Below are 21,819 nucleotides of genomic sequence, written 5' to 3'. Positions count from 1 at the left end.
ATTCCCACCCGGGGATGCTGTAGTTCACCCTCCAGCCGTGCCGGGGAATGTGGCCTCTGGGATGGCTCTGTCCGGAGCCTCTCCTGCTGTGTGCCACCGCAGCAGCGGGGCTGTGCGGAGGGCAGGGATGGGGAGGAGCCGGAGCACGGAGGGCGCACACACCGAGTCTCTGTCAGCGGGCAGGGCTGCCCGGAGCGGGGATGTTTTCATTGGGTTTTGCCAGCAGAGAGGGTTAATAGGAGGACACTAAAGTCCTGTTCTTCAGCCTCCACGGGGAGCTGCTAAACTTTCCAGGCTTCAGCTCGGATTCCAGCCTGCCTGTCACCACTGTGCCTTGCCCTCGCCGAGACCGGCTTTTCCTCCTCTTTGCCTCCAGCGATGCACAAGCCTGCAGCGAAAGCAGCCCTCGCTTACAGCCCGTGTTCCCAGCTGCTGGATCCTGGGAACAACGAGAATTCTTTATGCTGAGGACACCAAACCCTGCTGCCTGTTTTGCCTCAGCTGCAATCCCAATCCATGGCAGCTCCCATAGAGTACTTGTGGACCTGCAGTTCATCTCCACATATACCTCAGATAACAATTCTTTATAAGACTTTATAAATACAAACATAATTATTGCAGACTATTACTGCAAAAAAAAACCCTGAAAATTTCATGGTTCACAACTCAGAATGAAGCCCCATTACTGCTTGGCCCCACTGGACACTCAGCCTGACCACTGCATCACATTCCCAAAGGGGAGCCTTGTAAATGGGCTCCCAGCATAGACATGGCCCAGGAAAACCATTGCTTGCATCCCTTAGGTGTAAGTTGGTGTGGCCGATTAAATTAAAAAGGGTTGTGGGGTGAGTGGCCAACTCAGCTGATAATCAGGCTTCTCTTAGAGGACCTCACACTCATGACCCAAAAAAACAAATGCAGCTGGCCCCAGAGAGAGCCTTGTGAACCCTGGAATTTGCCTTTCTGGGCTTTTCCTCACCCATGGTTATTGCCACTGCTTTCCAGATGGCATTTGATGTTCTGGGGCTGCCACAGCTTCACCTGGGTTCTCCCATCAAAGCTGCCTTTTAGGCTGTGTTTCTCCATGGAAAAGAGCTGCCCCTGCAGCCCGGGAGCTTCCCTCCCCACAGGTCCCAGGGGCTTGAGAGTGGATTCCTGTTTATTTCCTCAAGCAGTTCTATTAATGTCCTTCAAAAGCTGCCAAACCGCATCTGTCAGGCTCGAGAGGACTCAAAAGTGCATCATAGGTAAACCCCAGGAATAAGGTGGGACTACCTGGAGTTAGCAGCACTTCCCTCCTGGAAGTTTTATTTCACCTTCTGCAAGTCACAGGCACAACTCCAGCACAAGGTCTCAAGCAAGAGCAGAGCTGGGCTGAGACACCCGACTGTAATTGAGGCACTCAACATCCCTGTGCCCCAAACGAGCAGGGAACAGCCCCTGGCAGCAAGGGAGGCCTTTTGGGATGGACATTCAGGTTCTTTGGATACTGTAGGTGCTGGGCTGGGACCAAGCTCAGCCAGGCTGGATGTGCCTGGGAGTTTCAGATCAGCTGAGGAGGTGTCCTGTCTGCCAGTGCCTGGTGCGATGTCTCCAGGCAGGGCAGTGGCCACAGGGACAGGGTGGGGGCTACAGCCAGAGGGGTTCTCTCTACCACCCTGTCTGGGTGTGCAGATGGGATGCCCAGGAGCAGCATCCTGGGCAGTGCAGCTGCAGCACACAGAGCTCCTGTCTTGCACCACAGCTGAGGAAGGTGATGGATTTTATTCCCCTGCTTCTTTGGCCTCAGTTTGGTTTCAGGGAGGACAGACAGGCTTCTCCCAAGCCCCACACATTTCCAAGTGAGTGAGATGATAATGCAGGAGGAGTTTGAAGGAGGCAGAGGAGAGACCTTCTCCATGGGGCATGGAAGAGCCTTCCACCAGAGAACCCTGGGACAGCTGTGAGAGTGCACACACCTCATGGAAAGAACAAGACATCCCACAGTAAGCCTGTCCTGCTTGCTAGCTCTGCAGCCTGCTCCCAGGCCATGAGTCACTGCAGAGCCATGCACAGCTGCCTTTCCATCCCCTGCCCTGCTGGCCTCTGGATTACAGCTGAGAATCTGCAATCCAGTCCTCCTTCTCCATCTGCTTCTGACCAGCACTGCAGTGCAGGCATCCAAGAGACTGTGAGTGTCCATCTGCTCCATCTGAACCAGGCAGCAGCCCCACAGCTCAGCTGAGGGACAGAGTCCCATCCCACTGGGAAGAATTCCTTGCCCCATGCAGGACAAAGACAGCCACTCTCAGGCATGTTCCAAGGGCATTTCAGGTTCATCCTGCCCTGTGCAGATGGTGCTTCCAGTGGCCCTGCATCTGCTTAGTGCAAGCCCAGAGAGCATAGCCCTTCTGCCTCTGATCTGCTTCTGAAATGGAAAAAACCAGAAACCCTCCAGCTGACACACTCCCAGAGAGCAAGAGAGATGGGAAATTCCTGGGATAAGCAGATTCCTCTCTGCTCTGGATTTACTCTCAACTTTTCCTGAGCTGGGTGCTGGGCTCCCACCCCTGCAGCCATTGAGTTCCCCCACAAAGCCCTGCACCTGTGAGGAGCTCAGCCTTCAGCTACACACCCAGGGATGAAAACTTAGCAAATTACATTCCCACAGTGGTTCCAGGGCATCCTGTTTATTTATATGCACTTTGGGTTCATTGTTTTGCAGCAGCATCCACCAGAAATTAATGCACATCCTCTAGAGAAAAACTCATTAGAGAATCTCTCCCAGAGCAGAGGGAAGGAAAGGCTCCTCACACTGATAGACTAGTGAGCAGGGAACAGCAGGATTATTAATCCACCCTTGTATCATTCCTGCAGAGCTCTTCACTTGCCTTTTTCTCCATCTCTTACAGCAGAATCATTCTGCTCTTGGAAATCACCAGGGTTTTCTCAACTGCACCAGCTCTGATCTGCCCAGCCTGGCTCAAAGCAGGATGAAGAAATTTGGATTTTGAACTGGGGTTAGCTGGAGTTCAAACCTCACCCTTCCAGACCTCTTGGCTTTGCTGTAAAATGAGCTCAAAGGGTCTTGCCCTGTTTGCTGTTTCCATTGGAGTTTGTGCAGTCACTTGAGCTGGGAGCGAGTGCCAGGAGCCCTGGGGTTCATCTGCTGTGCCCAGAGCACCCCCTGGCACAGGGGCAGGAGCCTGAGCTGGACCTGCTGCAGCCCTGCCAGGGTTCCTGGGGCTGGGGAGCAATCTCCTGCAATTCCCTTGGGCAATCTCCTGCCCATCCAGTGCCCCAGATGGCATAAGACAGCTTTCTAAATATGTGTGAGGTCCAGTTTTCCTCCTGGCAGCCTGACAGAAAAATCTCTTTGCTGACCCCACTAAGCCTTACAAGAGTGGAAAGGACTTTCCAGGACTTCCTCTGCAAGCTCTCAGTCATTTCTGGAGCTCTTTAAAGCTGCTGAGTTTAAAGAGACAGCCAGTTGCTCCAGGCTCTTTGTGATCCCCCTCCATCCCACTGCTGATGCCTGGCACTGTGTCCTTCCCAAGGCACAGGACCTGGCTGTCCCCACCCTGTGCACCATGAGCACCCCTCACTCCCATCCCCCTGGGCTTGCTGGATGAGCTTGGGGGCCATTTCCAGATGTGACTGCATCACTGCTTTTTGCTCTCACTCAGTCCCAGGGCCTAAGCCACCACGTCCATAAAGAAATCCATGCTATAATTATCTCCATGGCACTATCATTTGTTTAAACCCTTCGTAGAGGGCTTAACTTCAGGCTGCAGTGCACAGCAATTGCCACGTTGTCAGTTAGAAAAGTCGTGGTTTCTTTTCTCTTATTTTTTTTTTCTCTCTAAAATTTTTTCCAGATGTCTTTTTTTTTTTTTTTCCTTAGGAGAAGAACCAGCAGCAGTACAATTTCAATGCGAGCCGTGACTAATCCACTGCAGAGAGCATTCAACAGCTGTGTCCAGCTCCTTGGGTTATGACTCCAGCAAATGAAACTTTGGCTTAGGGGATATGTGACCTCTTGGAGACAAACTGGACCTACAAGTGGCACTGGGCTGCACCTGGGAGCCACGGACACATGTGGTGGGAGGACAAGATGCTCCAGTGGGTTGCATTAGAAGGAGCCATGGAGTCTTAGACACCACCACAAATCCAGCCTCCACAGGGACCTGGGAGGGTCACATGGAATATTTATGAGTGTCTCTGGGAGTGGTATCAACATCCACATATCAGCACCCAGGGATGGCTTTTGGGAAGTGTGCAGCCAAGTAAAGAAATGGGTGAAGAAGATTTTCTTCTCTTGTTCTTTGCCACCAGCCTCCTGAGCTGCCTGATCACAGAGATTGCCTGTTCACCGGGAAGTGATGATGGGTTTTCATTAGCCCCTCCTCATTCTTTTCCCCCTGCCTTCCCCTTCTGTCCTGTTTATATATTTTTCCTTGTTGGCCACGGGATGTTTAGTCTTACATCTGACCTCTCACATGCAGCAGAAGCGCCGCGAGGCCGGGTGAGGAGTGAGCTGATCCATCCCACAGAGCAGGGAGCCAGCACAGCCGGGCAGGTCACCACGGGCCAGTCCCTGTGCTGACACCTAAATCCTCAGCAACATCAGTAGGAAGAGTTAAGCACCCAGGTCCATGTCTCAGCCCTCTCAAAGATAGCACATAATCAAGAATGAACCCAAACCACAGGCAGCCAAGACAAAACACGGTGTTGAATTTTGCTCTCGAGCAAAGGTGTCCTTCACCCAGCATGCACAATCTCACTGCTGGTGCCCAGATGTCCTCAGTCCTGCTGGCTACACGAGAAACCATCTTTCCCTTGCCCTGGAGAGCAGCCCCAGGGTGAGGTTTGATGCCACAAGCTGCAAAGAGCTGGATTATCCAGGGGGCTCAGGAGAGCCCTGTATGGCACAGAGACATTCTTTAGGGATTCCCAAACTGCAGCAATTTTTGACTACTGGTTCTCCTTTTCAGTGCAGTACCAAGACCATTCTGGTGCTGGGGGAGCAGATGCACCTCAGATCCTCTCACCCGTGGAGAGAACCAAGGAGAGAGGAGCTGGGTTTCACCCTGGGCATAGAGAGGAACAGATGGGAAAACTCAACTCCAAACAGCTTTGCTGCTTGGCTGCCTCTGGCTGGGCAGCTGCTCCAGCTGAGTTATGGTCTGTAAATAGTGAGTGACGTCTGAAGAGACCACTGAATTCAGCTGAGTGGCAATTCTGGCTGTGGGTTTTGTTCAATTAGTCCAGATCTGCTGGATGATAACCACAACAGAGACACCACTGTGCTGAGAGTCACATCTACCAGCCCAGCATTTCTCTACCTACTTACAGCATTTCAGATATGAAATTATCTATTCTCCACATTCTCTGGGTCATTCTTTCCCCTCCTTCTCCACAAGGCAGTCACAGATAGCAGCAATGTTCAGAGACAGGATGGAGAAGCAAAAACTCTGTTTTTCTCTGCATTCCCCTGAGGATGGGAAACACCAGCTCAGGGACCGAGCTACCCCGCTGAGAAATTACAACATTTAACATCATAATTGCAGCAGGTCGAGGTGTTAGGAGGTGCAAAACCAGGCAGAGAGATGGCATTTCCCCATCCCCGTGCGCTGTCAGTCCGAGAGAGACGGAGAACTGAAAACTCAGTGCAGGCAGCTGCTGTGACAGTGACCCTGCTGGGAGGGCTGCGCTGGGGACTGCTCTGTCCCTGACAGGGACCCTTTGATTTTCAGCTTGATTTCTCTGGTCTATCCTTTGGAGCCAGGCTCAGGGACTGCCCACTGGGAAGCGGAGGAGAGGAAGAGACCGATTTGGAAAGCTAGAGAGGAGGAGGAGGGGGAGAGGCAGAGGGAAACCCAGCCCACCCTTTGGCTTCCTCCTGCCTCCTTCTAAAACTTGCAGATTCCTCCAGCCTGTCCAAGCGCCTGAAGTTCCCTCAGCCGTGCTGCCGGGACTGCGAGGTATGGCCCGAGCTTCGCGATTGCCTTTGCTGTGCTTTTCCTCCCGACACGGGGGGTCCCACAGCCCCACTCGTGGGGGTCCCTGGCCCGGGACCCGCTGTCCCAGCCCGGGGAGTGCCTCCAGTGCTGGCAGTGCGTCACTCGGGATGGGGAGCTGGACGCTCTCCACCCCAAGCGGTGCATTTAGAGACTCCTCCTGACTTCACCCTTTTCTCCTCTCCGCAGCATTTCCCCTTTTAAACTGTCTCTCACTCAATTTCGCTGCCAGAGCTTTAATGCTTTGGTGGTATCTGACTGTAAAGGTTTGACTTGCCCTCATTCTTCTCCCTCCTCCCTTTTTCCCCTCTGTGTTTTCAGCGGTGGGTAGTTCTTTAGTGAGATCCATGCACCAATGTCTGGGCACATCAAACAAACCTGCGGAGAAAATCAGATGTAGTTAGAACAGTCCCCACTTCTCCCAGCCTGAGGTGGGCTGGCAGGTGATGTTTAACTTACCAGAGTATCCAGAGGAAGAACAAAAGAGCTGTCGGCTTCATGTCAGCGGTTTTATTTTTTCAGCAGTGCAGCCGGTCTTATTTCGCCTTTGAAAAAAAAAAAAAAAAAAAGACACTCGGCTTTTTGTTCCAAGCAAACTCTGAAAGCCTTTCAAGTCTGCTGCCCTGGCTTGCCAAACTCGGGCTGATCGACTGCTAGGGAGACGGAGATTGCAGGAGAGGAGGAGCAAAGCTCTTTCGGGGTGGTTTGGTTTTTTTTGGGTTTTTTTTTTTTTTTATTAAGTTTTAAGAACTTGGTTTCCATCAGGCACAGTTTTAGGTCCACACAGAGGAGGGCTCGTTTCCTTTAAAGGCAGCCGCTGTCCTTCCCGGCCCGCTGACGTGACAGTCTCACTCTGCTCTTTGTGTCCCCTCTCTAAGAAAGCTCCGCTCTGGTGCATCCAGCAAAGGGGAAATTTAACCGCTTTGGGGGCTGAATTCCCACCAAACCGAAAGGCAGGAGTTTCAAGTTGGAGTGAAACCGGGGGTACCGGCAGTGTCACCAGTACTCCTGAGCCCTCAGAGGCCACCAACTTGAAACAGCCCAAAAACTCAGCATCCCTCTGAAAGGACAGAAGTTAATTGCAGCCGTTTGTTAGGGTCGACCAGGTGAGTTTAAAGTGGAAAAGAAAAGCTGTTGCGTCCGGCGGAGCAGCTAAAGCCAAGCCATTGTCTGCCACATAGGCAGGAGCAGGGGTGCGGGCGGTGTAGGGAGGGGGAAGAGCAGAAATAAACTTTTCGAACTTTTTTTCAAGCCCTTCCTTCCACAACACTCTGCTCTTCCATGACTCAGCCCCAGAGGAATGTCGGCTCCCATGGAAACCTTTTCTGGGTCCTCTGGTCCGAGGGATGTCGGGGCTGTTATCGCTGCAGCGCTTGTGGCAGGGCAGGTCCAGGGAATGCTTTGGAGATGGTTTGCATTTTTGCAGAATATTTATCGGACAGTTTATTCTCTGCCTCCTTTGCGGAGCTGTGCGGGCTCAGCTGGTGGCACCCCCGGGGCCGGAGGGACCTCCCGCACCCGGCACAAAGCATCCGGGCTGCTTCTGACACTGCCTTAGGTCCAGCCCACACAAAAGAAAAAGCTCAGGCAGGACAGCAAAGTTCTGTCTCGCCTGTCTGCACAGGGCTCATCCATGAGCGGCTGCCTGCAGCCCACGGCACGTCCAGGCTCTTTTCTTGGTACTAATTTCAGTGTTTTCCATTATGGATTCAATCTGCGACCTGGAGAAGCTATGGCAGCTCCAGCACACAGCTGAAGGGCTCTCGCTGTTGTACCTACAAGCCCTGTAAGATCTGAGCAGTTCTGAGCTCACACAGAGCTGCTCAGCTCCCAGCACAGGGAATGGGCTCACACAGTGCTGTGCTGGAGCCGTGGCTTTAGTGACTCTACACGGGCACCTGGGGTAGGGGGATTTTTTCCCCCTGCTGTGTTTTACTCAGAGTAAGAGTGTGTGTGAGCTAAAGGGAATTTCACTTCCATCTAAGCCTTGCATGGCTCTCTGAGCCTGCACAGTGTGTGAGAGGGGCCTGTGCAGATGGCAGGAGCCAGGCTGGCTTCTGCCCAGTCCCCTGCCCTGCTGCCCAGGCACCCAGGGCAGCTGCAGCACATCTGGGTGAGCCAGCACCGAGCGTGCAGGGACCTGTTCAGCAGGGAGCTTCATGGGAACGCACGCAAACAGCTCCGGCTTCAAATGGAATTTTAGCCTGGGAGTGGCTGCTGAGTAAAGCTCAGAGGGTCTTGCCTGCATAGGGAGGGCAGGGCAGACAGTGGGGACCCAGCCCTGGTTCTGTGTCTCTGTGGGGGTCACACTTGGTCACCCACCTGCACCTTGAGCGCTGTGGCTCCAGTCGGCTTTGGCAGAACCTTTTTCTGGACCAGCTTTGCCTTTACGCTCAGTGTGAGCTGAGGGAATGTCAGATCCTCCAGAGCCTTGGATGAGCAGTGAGCAGAGGGAGGGTGGGTGCAGGAGACCCTTGGCTGGGAGCCGAGGCATGGCAGGGCTGTGCCCCCCATTGCCCATTCCTGCCTCTGTGGCTGCAGTGGGAGGAGGCAGCAGAGCCCCTCGCCCGGGTTAGCAGGGGTGGCAGCTGGGGTGAGGAGGAGCTGTCCAAGTGGCCAGGGAGAGACTCCTCCCCACGCTAACGTGGCATCCCAAAGGGCTTACGCAACCCTGGACGGGGCCAGCGCCACATGGACCAAGCTCCACCATCCTTGGAGCCTCTCCTGGAGGCTGCACCCACCCCATCAGTGTCCTCCCCAACCCAAAGGCCCCAGGCTGGGGTCCCCAGGAAAGACCCAGTGGCACAAACTCTGTGCATCCCTGCAGGGTATGTTCCCCGTCAGGAGGAACTGATGATGGTGCCACAAGCTTGGGGGAGCGTGGTAAAGAGTTCCCTGAGCAGCTGGCTTGGGGTTTACGGAGGTGCTGAGGGTCAGCCTCTGCCTTCTCTGCACCCCGTGGTTTTCTTCTCTGGGGTATGGCTGTGAAATGCAATGAGCAGCTGGTGCCGAGGGCCATGCTGGAGAGGTGAGCCACTGGCAGGGGTTTGGGGGAGCCCCCAGACTCTGTTTAAAGAGTGACTGGAAGCTGAAGTCCCCATGAAAGATTCAAGTGGGATCAGGGGGATTAAAAAATCTGCACAGCCCATGGGTCCTGCAGCCCATGGTGCCCTGTTGTCTGCTCGATCCACAGCATTCAGGAGGGCAGGTCTGAGGAGAGGGTGGTGACCATGGAGCTTCTCATATTCTATATTCAGCAGCCCTTTCTGTGCTGGTTTCCAGCATCCTGCAAAGTGCTGCTGTCTGTTGATTCCTTCAGGATGCAGAAGGGCCTAAGTCCCTGCTTGCTAAAATCTTTTTCCCTGTTTTCTTCTGTCCAAAATGACCCCCTGGCTGCACCCGCCCTGGCGCCCTCTGCCTTCCATGGGGCTCACAAAGCAGTGCCAGGCATTCCCAGTGCAGAGCCCCTCAGGGTCCTCCCAAGTCCCTCAGCTGGGGGATGGATGCTGAGCTCCTGGTGTGACACAGCTGCCGGCTCCAAAGAGCATCCTCTTGGATAGCAGGATCATGGTTGCTCCACCAGGAGGGAGACTTGCACCATGGACCACGTTATCCTGATGGAGCAGCCGTGTGTGCAGGGCTCCTGAGCTGTTATTTCAGGACTTTTGGCCACCAGGCATTCAGGAATGACCATTTGCAACCCAGCCAGGGGCTCACAGACTCTGTAAAGTCCTCTCTGCACAGCTTTGCCTCCAAAAAGTTGTTATTTTATCATAAATTTGTTTTACCATCTAAGGCACAAGACAGTTCTGGAGAGGTTGTTTGCTCAGACTTTTTCATGCTCCTTCTTCCTCCAAACACAACACTGGCAGCTCCAGCTGTCTGCTGGCTCCTAGCAAACACGTAATTCCCTGACCCCACTTACTGCATGCCCAGACTTTGAAATTCAAGGCTTTTTTAAAGCTTGGGGAAATGATCTAAGATGGCCTTGGCGTGGGGTTGGGTTCTTCTTAGTGCCACCTTCCACATGTGCATGCACTGCCCTCTCCTCCAGGCTGAGCATCACTGAACCTCAGAGCACCTTCCAAAGCAAACAAGCCCCTGGGAGAAGCCCAGGAGGAGCCTTTACTAGCCAGGGGATACCAGCAAGGGAGGAGATGGCCAGAATCACTTGTACTTTTCCACCTCACTCCCCAAACAACCCTCGCAGGAAGAAAGAACCAGTGATCTCTGCTGGCAAACGCTGGCAGAGCTCACAGAAACCTCCAGAAAAAAACAAGACGAGAGGAAGAGACAGCTCACACCAAGCAGGAGAGGAGGCAGCTGCTCAGCTGCAGCCTCAACAGAGCCAAAGAGCTCATCACTCTTCCCCACAGCTCCAAAGAGCTCATCACCCCTGCCCACAGCCCCAAAGAGCTCATCACTCTTCCCCACAGCCCCAAAGAGCTCATCACCCCTCCCCACAGCCCCAAAGAGCTCATCACCCCTGCCCCAGCCCCAAAGAGCTCATCACCCCTCCCCACAGCTCCTCTGCCACAGGCCCACCACAGCAGCCATCCCCACCACCCCCTCCCAGCCCTCTGACATCCCAAAAAGGCTGCCCTCCATTCCTTGACCCCTATTTTGCACAGACACCCCACTAGAGGCTGGGTGAGGTCCTGAGATCGGAAAGAGCATTTTCTCTGAGTGGCCAAACCTCTCCAGACTGGGAAGCAGAGCCCGGCTGGGTCGGTGCCCTGGCAGGAGGAGGAAAAGGCTGCAGCGACATTCGATACCCTGGGAGAGAAGAAGAAACCTCCTCCAGCGCTTTCTGTCCCAGCAGATGCCTCTGTGTGGCTGGCCCCAGGGCGGGCTGAGGGGCAGGGGGAGCAGTGAAGGCTTGCCAGGGACACAGGAGGGAGGACACCGGGGGTGCTGCCGTGTCCCCGCGGGCGGGCGGAAGGCAGCAGCGGAATGCCACCCGCATACCAAGCGGGCAGCTGGGCTGCTCTCCGCCCCAGCACAGAGCGCTCAGCCCTGCCAAACAGGAACCGGGGGGGACAAGGACACGGGGATGTCAGCAGCTGTGCTCTCCTGGCTCACACCGCAGCCGGTGCCCCTCCTGCAGGGGCTCTGCAGCAGCCCAGGCTGGGAGGGTGCAAAGGGCTCATCAAATGCACAACCTCAAAGTGTCTTGGACCCCTCAAATCCAGTGTGGGGACCCTCAGGTCTGAGCAGGAAAGAGAAAAACAATAGACACCCCAACATTTTGGGGTGCTGGGGATGAGGGACTGGTCTCTGATACCCCTAGGGATGTCTGTGTCCATGGGGGAAGGGGTTTTCTAAAGGATTTAATTCTCAAGTGCTCTGTCTCATTGTTTCTCTGTTATCTCTTTCCTTCATCCACTTCCATATTTATTCTGATTGGCAACTAAGATGATAGAGTTTCATTCCTTGTACCTGGCACTCATATCAGGGGATTTTTAACATGAAAAAATGTGGGGGGATTGGTGAAAAAAACCCTCCAGAGAAGGAAAGAGCCGTTTTGAACATGATTTTCCTAAAGGTATCCAGGAGAGCAACAGACATCTAAACTCCACCGTCTCATTTTGCAAAATCAAAAGAATTTATATTGGAAACATGATTTGGCCCAAGGTTTTGGCTAGAAAAGCCAGCATGTGGGTCTGCAATTCTGAACAGACAAGGCAGGAAATGGAGAGAACGCCTTCCTCAAAGTGTCTGCTCAGCCTGGAGCCCAGCAGCACACAGTGGCCTCCTTCCTCATCCCTCCTTTTCCTCTGCTTTATTCAAGGTCTGCTGAAAGATGAGGGCCTGGATTTTTTTCCTTCTCTGCCTGGCAGGCAAAGCCCTGACAGCGCCGGTAAGTGCAGGAGACAGGGGAGCCGTTGGGCTTGTGCATCTGGAGCAGCCAATGGGGATTTGCTTTTACAACAAATAAAGTACTGAGGAATGAGGGACAACTTGAGGGTGGCCTACTGCCTGTTCAGGCGGGTCACCCCCCTTGGGACTGTCCCGTGGACCCCCATTGATGTGCATTTTCCTCTGCAGCAGGAGGCTCTGCCCGATGAGACAGAGGTCATCGAAGATCCCACCACAGAGGTAAGTGGTTCTGTCCCTCCTCCTCACCCATCCCCTCAGCACCCACTGCTCTGCAAAGAGCATCTCCAGAGCTCTGGGGAGCCACGGGGGGCTGCTCTGCCCCCCAGGAGCTGGGGCTGTGCACCCACAGCAGATACACCAACCTCTTTTGCAGGAGCCTGTGGGGGCTAATCCTGTCCAGGTGGAGGTGGGAGAGTTTGAGGAACCCACAGAGGATGTAGAGGAGATTGTTGCAGAGAGTAAGTCACTCTTCCCCTGCCCTCCAGCTGGCAGGGACACTGTCCCCTCCCTGTGTGGGGGAGCTTTAGCCACCCCAAACAGTGAGGGGCTCCTTTGGGAAGGGCTGCAGCACAAGGACGATGCCAGCCTGGATGCACATTCAAAGCAAGAGGCACATGGCCTCTTCCAGCCCTGGGTTCTCTGTAAGCCCTTATTTGCAACAGAGAAGCCATTGGTGTGGCTACAGAAAGGAGCCCAGGATTAGCCCCAGGGCTACCATGGACTTCTGGAAACCCTCACATCTTCCCAGTGTGAGAACAGATGTGGGGGGTGTCCCTGGCGAAGTCTCAGTCCTCCCTCTGTGCTGAGGTGCCCTGAGCATCTCGTGGGAGGTGAGGATGTGGCTGGCTCTGACTTTGCTCCCCTCCTGCTCCAGACCCCTGCCAGAACCACCACTGCAAGCACGGCAAGGTGTGCGAGGTGGATGACAACAACTCACCCATGTGTGTGTGCCAGGACCCCTCCAGCTGCCCCGCCACCGCCGGCGTCTTCGAGAAGGTGAGGGCAGGATCTGCTCGGTGCCCAGGGCAGGGAGGGGCCACATGGGCTTTGCCAGAGATGGTGACACATGGAGACAGAGTCAGGATGGCTGGTCCCCATCTGGTGGTGAAGAAGGTGCCCTTGCCCACCCCAGGAACAAGCTAAACATCTCATCCGGAGGCTCTCCTTGCCTCTCACACAGCATCTCCCCTTCCTGCGCAGGTCTGTGGCACTGACAACAAGACCTACGACTCCTCCTGCCATTTCTTTGCCACCAAGTGCACCTTGGAGGGAACCAAGAAGGGACACAAGCTGCACCTGGACTACATTGGGCCTTGCAAATGTAAGTGGAGCCACTCCCTCGGACAAGGGGACCCCTAACTGGGCACAGCCCCCATGTTCACAGCCGGGTGGAGAGGAAAGGTCCTGGCAAGCTTGGGGCTGAAGTGGGAGGGCAGCAGGGCTGTGTCCAGGGTGTGGAGCTGCATGTCCAGATGCTGCACTGACCCCTGTGTGTGACTTGCAGTCATCCCTGCCTGCCTGGACACAGAGCTGACCGAGTTCCCCCTGCGCATGCGGGACTGGCTCAAGAACGTGCTGATCACGCTGTACGAGCGCGACGAGGACAACAACCTGCTGACCGAGAAGCAGAAGCTCAAGGTGGGGCACAGGGGAAGGGGTTTGGGAGCTCACCCCCACAGTGGAGGCCAGCACAGACAGGGAGCCCGTCCAGAACGACCTGTGGGATTGACCCTGGCACCCCATTTCCCTGCTGACAAGGCCTTCCCACCTCTCCCATGGCAGGTGAAGAAGATCCATGAGAACGAGAAGCGCCTGGAGGCCGGTGACCACACCGTGGAGCTCCTGGCCCGGGACTTTGAGAAGAACTACAACATGTACATCTTCCCTGTGCACTGGCAGTTTGGGCAGCTGGACCAGCACCCCATTGATGGGTGAGTGCCAACAGAGCAGGACGAGGACCCCAGAGCCATCTCCTGCCTGAGGACCAGGGTGATTTGGCAGTGGAAGGTGTCAAGGCAGAGTGGAGATGTGACACAAGTGGGTGGCTGGTGGCAGAGGTTGTGGCAAACCAGGCTGGGGTAAAGGCACCTTTGCCTCCTGCAAACTGCGCTTCTGCAGGAAGAGGGGCCTCCCCCAGCCCCAGCTGCTCCCACCTCCCTTGGGAGTGGAGTTTCTGTCTTCTCAGATTTACTGTTCTATGGCTGTGCCCTAAAATATCTTAGTCCAAAGGCCCTGGGATAACTTCTGCAGCTGAGGTAGCAGCTGCTGGCTTAGCTGTGGGCTGCAGATGGGCATGGGAGTCATCACACACTCAGGCCTGTGGGGTGGGGGCAGCTGGCAGGGACCCCCAGCTGGTGGCTATTTTGTGACCAGCATGGCTGGCTGCAAAGGCAGATACCAGTCCTTGACCCTCGTGACACTCAGTGGCTGATACTGGGAGGGCACAGGGACAGCAGCCAAAGCGGAGAGCTGGGGCCAGCACCTTCCCTCCTGTGAGCGTGTGGTGGCCTTGGCAGGTACCTGTCGCACACGGAGCTGGCCCCGCTGCGTGCCCCCCTGATCCCCATGGAGCACTGCACCACTCGCTTCTTCGAGGCCTGCGACCTGGACAACGACAAGTACATCGCCCTGGAGGAGTGGGCCAGCTGCTTTGGCATCAAGGAGCGTAAGTACCGAGGAGGGCAGGAATGGGGGTGGGGGGAGGCTGAAGAGCACCCCCAGAACCCCCACTGTGGATGAAGCAATGCATCGCAGCCAGCCCGGGGTGAGGGGAAGCAGGGGGGAGTGGGGAGGGTACAGGAACAGTGGGAGCCTGGCAGCATCAGCCTCCTAACTTTGTCTCTCTCTTTTCCTTCCACAGAGGACATAGACAAGGATCTTGTGATCTAAACGCTCACCTTCCTGCTCTGCTGCCAACTTTGTCGTGTTTTAACCTTCCCACTTCCTTTGGTTTTTAAACTGCTTTTGTTTTGTTTTGTTTCTCCCTGGGAACAAGGTGCTAATATAGGTCTAAACATATGTAGAAACGGTGCTAAGAGAAATAACAGTCCTCATTCATAGCCCTATCTATCACCACTAGATTACTCACCCAGCTGTTTCCACATGCTCTTACCTTTCTCTCTCCTACGTCTTTACTGCTGATTGTTCCTGTGCTGAATATCCGCTCTGCCTCACCATCCGCTCTCCTTAACTTCTCACTAACAGCACGTTCCTGGACACTCAGACACAAAACCCTCTCAGCTGATTCACCACCCCTGGCACTGATGCCAGCGAGGGAAGGCAGAGCCAGAGGATGTAGGAGGATTGGGTTCTCAAGCAGAGCAGCTGCAGGTGATATTGTGGCCACCCAGCTCGTGGTAGGAAGGATGGAGAGGGGTGAGAAAGACAGAGAGTGGCAGGATTTTGTTTTCCTTTATTTTTTCCCTCCCATTCCCAGGGTTTGAATTTAGCAGTTATTGGGCACAAAAAAAAAATAATATAAACTGAACAAGCGAATAGGGAAGCGCACAGAGTTTAAAACAAATAAGATGAAATTATTCCCATCCTGTAAAATCCTCTTGAATAATAAAGGTTTGAAAGTGCTACATGCTTCACCATCACTCAATGACCACGCTGCTGTCGTGTTTTCTGTGCGGGCGCCTGTTCCCCGGGGTGTGTGTGGCTCACCTTCATGTTGTGATTCAGCTGCGGGTGAGATAAAGCTCTTGGCTCTCCCAAATCACAGTGCCCTTAAGCACTTCCCACCCCTCTGCCTTGGCTGTGCCTAAATTCCAGCCCTGCTCTTCCAGGGAAGCTGTGTCAGACTTGGAAGGGATATTTGTGCCCAGAAAGTGGCATGTTTGCTTCATGCTCGAGGGAAAGGCTGTAATATTATTTTCCTGTTGTGGATTTAAGGGATGCAAAGGATGGAAGGGAGAAGGTATTTGGATTTTGCTTTATAAGAGAGGGTCCTGACAGGAGCAAAGTGATGGTTAAATCTCACAGGCCGAGAACTCTTTTTTTTACCTCTGAATGTTCCCTGTGCCTTATATTATTAAATTCCTGCCACAGTGTGAGCAACCTGATGAGTTTCTGTAATAAAGAATACTGATTTGAAACACTGACAATAAACCAGCCTGCAATGTTCCTCTGTTTCATCCCATCCTGGTGAGAGGGACTGCCCCCTCAACACCAACCTCATGCATGGCTTCAAGTTGTTACCACAGGTCTCCCAGCCCCAAAAAAGGTTCTGGTCCAGGGTAAGCAGAGGTGCTTCTGCCCATTCCAGCCCATCACTGTGAAGAGCTTGGGGAATATTGGATGGGTTACACGTGGGCAGAGATGGGGTCACTGCAGCAGCCAGCACAGACACTCACACGGCTCTCAGGCCCTTGCTTTCACCAGCAATAAAATCCCTGGGAAAGGCAAAAAAGCACAAGAGTAGGAAAATAAACACCCTCATTTGCATGGGCTAAAAATAGCCGAGTTGCAGGAGCTCGGGCTCGGCTGCGAGGTCCCTGCTGACAGCCCCTGTGGAATGTGCTGTGCTCCCAGCAGGGCTGTCGGCTCGGATCCTGCGCAGGGTCACTGCTGGCTGCAGAGCTGGGGCAGACCCCACAGCACACAGACACTCTGTGTGGCCAAGGTGTTGGACCCCCGTGGGAAAGCTAAGCCCAGAGGGGCCAGGTGAAGCACAGCACCCATCCCCCTGGCCACGCTGCTTCCCAGGGCTATTAGCAAAGGGGGCTCTCGCTGGAGACACGGTGAATGCCTCCCCACTGTGGGAGCAGCTGCTACAAACTGGCAGACTTGACACAGAGAAGGGCACCACTACCCGTGACCCCTGCAAGAGCAGCTGGATGTGACCCACCTCCAGGCCTGGAGAGCTGTTGAGAGAAAGTTTAGGCAGGGGAGAGGACAGGATGACAGGCAAGAGCTGGAGGAGATCAGCCATCCTGTGCAAAGTGCTTTCCAGTCACTCCCTCTCAGCCAGAAACCCTGGCTCTGCTTCCCTGTGAGAGGCATCTGCACTCCCCTGTGAGAGGCATCTGCACTCCTCTGTGAGGGGCAGCTCCACTCCTTCCAGCTCAGCCCTCCTGCCAGTGCCACCAGACAGGCATGGGAGCTTGGGTCCTGTGCAAGGGAAGGCTTTCCAGCCCTGCTCTCCCCTGCCTTCCCCTCTGGAGTCCCAGCAAGCTCAGGAAAGCCAGCAGGCTGCACCAGGAGAGCTGGGTATCACACAGCTCTGAAGGTGCAGTGATCCCTCTCCAAGGCCATGTGCCATCCCATGGGACAACACTCCTGTCCCAGCAGAGCCCAAAGGAGCCAACCCAGTGCTACAACAAAGTGCAGCTGCCCTGGCTTTAACTGAGCATCAGAATGAGCTCAGGAGGTTTGAGCTGGGGCTCTCTTAACCCTTCAAAGGTCACAGCCTGAAGTATCGAGTGGTTGGAATTTCACTGCCTTGGGGCAAATGCCATACAAGGGGTTATGTCAGGACTTGAGGAATAAGCTGGCCTCTTTGAGCTTCCAGACCCAGACAGTCAGCAAGGGTGGAACAGAACAGCCCTCTCCCTGTTGGAGCTGAAATGGAGCCTTCCCGTGCCTGCACAGCAGTAAAGAAACTCCCCTGTACTTTCCAAGTGGAAATTCTCCCTGTGGTTTGTGCTGACTGAGGACACAGTTTGCAGACCTGGAAAAAAAAAAAAAAAAGAAAACTAACAGACAGATCTGGATCCAAAACCAGCACCAGCCTGACCCGAGTGCTACAGTGCATCTGCAGAGATGGCTCTTTTTGGTGCAGTTACTCACTGAGCTATGTCCCGTGTTCAAGAGAGGAAAGATGGAGCAGACAAAGAATTCTGTAGAGATTTGTGCTGTCCTGTCTGTCTTCCTGATCCTTACTTTTGTAAGAGGAACAAACTGTGGCATAAATACTGCATTAAGGTTTGTGGCTGAAATGTACAAAATGCAGGTGATGCAAAAGGTGACAAGCCAGGGATCACCAGGACTACTCCAGTCACACACCTGGAAACAGCCTGGGCTCAGAGCCCCACTGTTTGTGAGGTGCAGCTGCACCTGGAGCTGCTTCTACTCTAGCTAACAGTGACACTGGAAACCTGTGGAATTAAACTCATCCTGAATCATGGAATCACAGAAAATTCTGAGTTGGAAGGGACCCACAAGGATCTCCGAGTCCAACTCCTGTGGCAGGACAACCCCAAGAATTACAACATGTGCCTGAGAGTGTTGTCCAAATGCTTCTTGAAATCAGGCAGGCACTGTGGCCACTTCCCTTGGGAGCCTCTTCCAGCACCCAACACCCTCTGGATACCTGATAATATCCAACCTAAGCCTCTCCTGACACAGCTTCACATCATTCCCTCAGGCTCCATGTGTGAAGGCTGGTATTTCACACAGGTTCAGGTCTCATCAGCTAAAATCAGCTCTGCAAAGGAAGACTGAACCATGTAACTGAGGGCTTTGACCCGTGGTCAGGTACCCAGGGTGGTGGGGTCGATGGAGTCACCGTTCCCAGTGGGAATCTCACACACAGGTCTCTGTCACAGCAGTTCAAGCAACCCCAGAATTACTGAGGGGGGATCTTATCATGTGTCTGGCACAGACAGTGTCCCCCAATGTCAGGACTACCTTCACGCATCTGCCCTACTCCAGCCTGAGGAGCAGCTCCCAAACTGCCCATATCCACTGTGGAGCATCCTTTGATCTAAAAATCCCATCTATTTCAAAGATGCACGAATTCAGTCAAATCTTGCCCAACCTCCCGCGAAGAGACAACGCCGGGGGAAACCCTTCGAGGGACGCACGTCCTGCGGCCGGCCTGGAGAAGGACAGAGGGGAAGGAAGCAGACACACCTGTGTCTGCCCCCTGAAACCGTGAGAGGCGCGTCCTCTCCCTCCTCCCCGTCCCGCTGCTCCCCGGCCGCTCCCAGCCCGGCTGCGGCAGCGGCGCGGAGCGGCCGGCGGGGGGAGCGATGCGGCCGGGGATGGAGCCGGGCTCTGCGGGGCGGAGCGGGGCGGGCAGGCTGCCCCGGGGCTGCCCGGGCACGGGGAGAGAGGAGGGACCCGCTGCCGCATCCCTCAGCTGAGGGCTCTGCCCTTCGCGGCGGAGCGGCTCAGAGCCCTGGTCCCTTTAGTGCTACGTCCCCACCACGCTTGGCAACTGCATCCCATCCCATCGCATCCCATCACATCCCATCGCATCCCATCGCATCCCATCCCATCCCATCGCATCCCATCCCATCGCATCCCATCCCATCCCATCCCATCCCATCCCATCCCATCCCATCGCATCCCATCGCATCCCATCCCATCGCATCCCATCGCATCCCATCCCATCGCATCCCATCCCATCCCATTTGCTAAACCCTTTAGACACAAAGCAGTTGATCAAATCTCAGGCTAAGTTTGGCCAGGGGCTCCACTCTGAACCGCCTGACTCAATGGGAGGCTCTTCCTTACCCTTTGCCCTCTTATCCTTTTGTGTCTCTGGTCTCCAAGCAAATCCTTTTAAGATGATATTGTTCAATTTTCCTTGGTATGCTTCATCCACGTAGGAAGGGACAGAGTGGATGTTGTCCATCAAGCTCTGTTAAGTTGCAGTTTGACAAACTTTCGTTCAAACTCGCTTTTGCTGACACCTTTGTCCGTGACTCTTTAAGTGGCCTAAGCCACTCGTTCACGACACCATCCCATCTCACCCTGGGGTACCCCAGCCCCCCCAGCCCTTCTGGAGCACAACCACTGTGCACTCTAAAGGACTCATGGCCGATATGATTCCAAGCTTTGTGTTTTGCAGCTCGCTCTGTCTTTCTCAGTACCATTCCCTCTGATTTTTGAACCTGCTGGCTGGTCTTAACTTGATTTGATGGGGCATAAAACCACGGCCATGGAGTTCCTCTGGGTGGCCTGAGGACTGAGAGAGGATGCAGACAGACAGACAGACAGTACTTCACTGCACAGTGATGCTGAATTCTAACAGGAGCTGGGCTTGGCCTGATGCTCTGGTGCCAAGGTAATTGCACAGTAAGTAATTATTTGTGTCAGGGTTTATCCAGTTTCTGCACTGCCCATGGAGAACTTCCATTACTTTCTATTTTATGTCCTACCACATAAACAAGGGCCATTTCCAAACTGAGCCCATTTTTTGCCAGGTTCAGTATTATGCTCCTAATCAAAGAAACTCTGATTCTGTGATTCTTGGGAAACAACTCGCCCCAGGACACATTTTTATGTGCATTCCCTACATTTTTCTTAATTTCATATTCCTTTTGATTGCTACTCCATCTGGATTCGAGAGACTGCACAAGTCTCTTGTTATTTCTTGTCCAAACACCTCACTGATCCCCTTCACTGTCTGGGTTTTGGAGACTCTGCTGCCATCAGCTCTGGGGCCGAAATTCTCCGTGCACAAAGCCAAGCCTGACCACAGCCTGATGGTGACTGTCTGCGGCTGCCCAGGGCAGTCGTGGCACCACAACCATGCCTGGCAGGACAATTCCTGGTGGCTGGGGCTGTACCTGACACTCACAGGGCTTTTCACAGCCAGGAGCAGTGTAAAACCACCACAGGACCCCTACACTGAGCATCCAGTGCTGACCAGCCATGTAATGCGTTTCCTTCCCGTGAAATGCAGGATCTCCTGGAAACTGGAGGCTCTTTCTCCCCCGACATTAACGTCCCCAGAAGAGCTGCTTCAGCTCACAAGTGCCTGAACTGGATGCAGTCTGGAAGCTGGGTTAATATCTGGGTTAAGTATCACCACTTGTTTGCTCTGCTCCTTCTCCCTGAAGCATCTGCTATTGAGAGCAGAGATGAGTCAGGGCAGACCTTTGGTCTGACCCAGTCCTGCTGCTCTTCTGCACTAACCACACCTGCAATCATGCCCTGTCTGCTTGGGCTTGAGCAGCACCATTCATCCTGCAGGATTCCTGTTGTTTCCTCCTGGTCATGGTGTCCTTAATGAAAACCTTACCTTATCTTCCATCAGATGATTCCCCCTTCACTTGAGAGCCAGCTCCAGGTTTTAGCTCTGGTGTGGATTTTCATGCCCTTCAAAGAGCCGTTCCCTATTCTGAGCACTGCCCACATGCTGTCTGTTGGGTGAGCCTTTATCCTGCTCCACAGGAATAATTTCCTTTTCCTTTACAGCTTGCTCATCCAGGAGTATTTCACTTAACATGTCTTGTTTGCATCCTTCTCCTTTGCCTGGCAGCTGGCATCAGATGAACGACCTGTGGCAGGAAGAAACATGCAGTAATAATCAGAGGGGAAATCTGGAGGGCTCCAGAGGTTTGTTGCCCTTCAGAGGCAGATGCCCATATCCCTTGCACATTAACCATAACACAGGGCCTGTGCATACAGAGGTTCTCAAACCAGTGCTGGCAAACTTCAACCCCTGGCCATGGAAACTCATTTCCCCTGGAGATCTTGGCATGGCAGACAGACTGGAAGGGGAATGAATTTCCCTCTCCATATGCAAAGAGCAAAAGAGGAAGGGAGGAGAAGACCATCCTCCTCTCCTTGGCTGCCTCTGCCTAAAAACTGGCAGGGATCAAAGTGTGCACCTAGAGCTCACACCTACAAACCCCTCCCCGTGCTGCCCACAGGGGCAGCCCTCCAGGGAGGAGAACAGGGCTGGGAGCCAAGCAGCCTCCACAGCCCTTGGCACTGCAGGGCTCAGCTCCCACACTGCTGTGCCATCCCTCCTCCTGCCACCTCCAGAGCCCATCACCACCACACAGCTGCAGTCCTCACAGGCATGCAAGCAATGACCCCCTGACAGACCCAGTCCTCCTACTCTGGATGGTTTTGCTCCCCAAGGACGCTCAATTCTGGCTTGAAAAGCCAAATGTTAGCTGAGGAGGAGCTCCTTTGGAAAGGAGCTGGGCTGGGATGTCAGGGCACACCTTGCTGCTCCAGCAGCCAGCCCCCCCTCCAC

General features: G+C 54.2%; 1 protein-coding gene across 1 annotated transcript; it reads left to right on the top strand.

Annotated features, from left to right (window-relative positions):
* Window positions 1-5,824: 5,824 nt before the first annotated feature.
* On the top strand, window positions 5,825-15,989 carry SPARC (secreted protein acidic and cysteine rich). The gene is made up of 10 exons (XM_038150414.1): window positions 5,825-5,963; window positions 11,791-11,859; window positions 12,048-12,098; window positions 12,253-12,337; window positions 12,754-12,875; window positions 13,080-13,200; window positions 13,384-13,517; window positions 13,662-13,810; window positions 14,396-14,544; window positions 14,740-15,989. The coding sequence occupies exons 2-10, from the start codon at window positions 11,803-11,805 to the stop codon at window positions 14,766-14,768; spliced, it is 897 nt and encodes a 298-aa protein (XP_038006342.1). The 5' UTR covers window positions 5,825-5,963; window positions 11,791-11,802; the 3' UTR covers window positions 14,769-15,989.
* Window positions 15,990-21,819: the final 5,830 nt, after the last annotated feature.

This window comes from Motacilla alba, chromosome 13 (assembly GCF_015832195.1).
Source record: "Motacilla alba alba isolate MOTALB_02 chromosome 13, Motacilla_alba_V1.0_pri, whole genome shotgun sequence".
Lineage (NCBI taxonomy): Eukaryota > Metazoa > Chordata > Aves > Passeriformes > Motacillidae > Motacilla > Motacilla alba.
The sequence above is the reverse complement of the archived record's forward strand: the minus strand, read 5'-3'. Positions and strand labels throughout refer to the sequence as shown.

Coding starts and splice junctions, on each gene's coding strand:
- SPARC (XM_038150414.1), top strand. CDS start 11,803: ATGAGGGCCTGGATTTTTTTCCTTCTCTGCCTGGCAGGCAAAGCCCTG. Junction 12,099..12,252: donor TCGAAGATCCCACCACAGAG/GTAAGTGGTTCT, acceptor CCTCTTTTGCAG/GAGCCTGTGGGGGCTAATCC. Junction 13,518..13,661: donor CCGAGAAGCAGAAGCTCAAG/GTGGGGCACAGG, acceptor CTCCCATGGCAG/GTGAAGAAGATCCATGAGAA.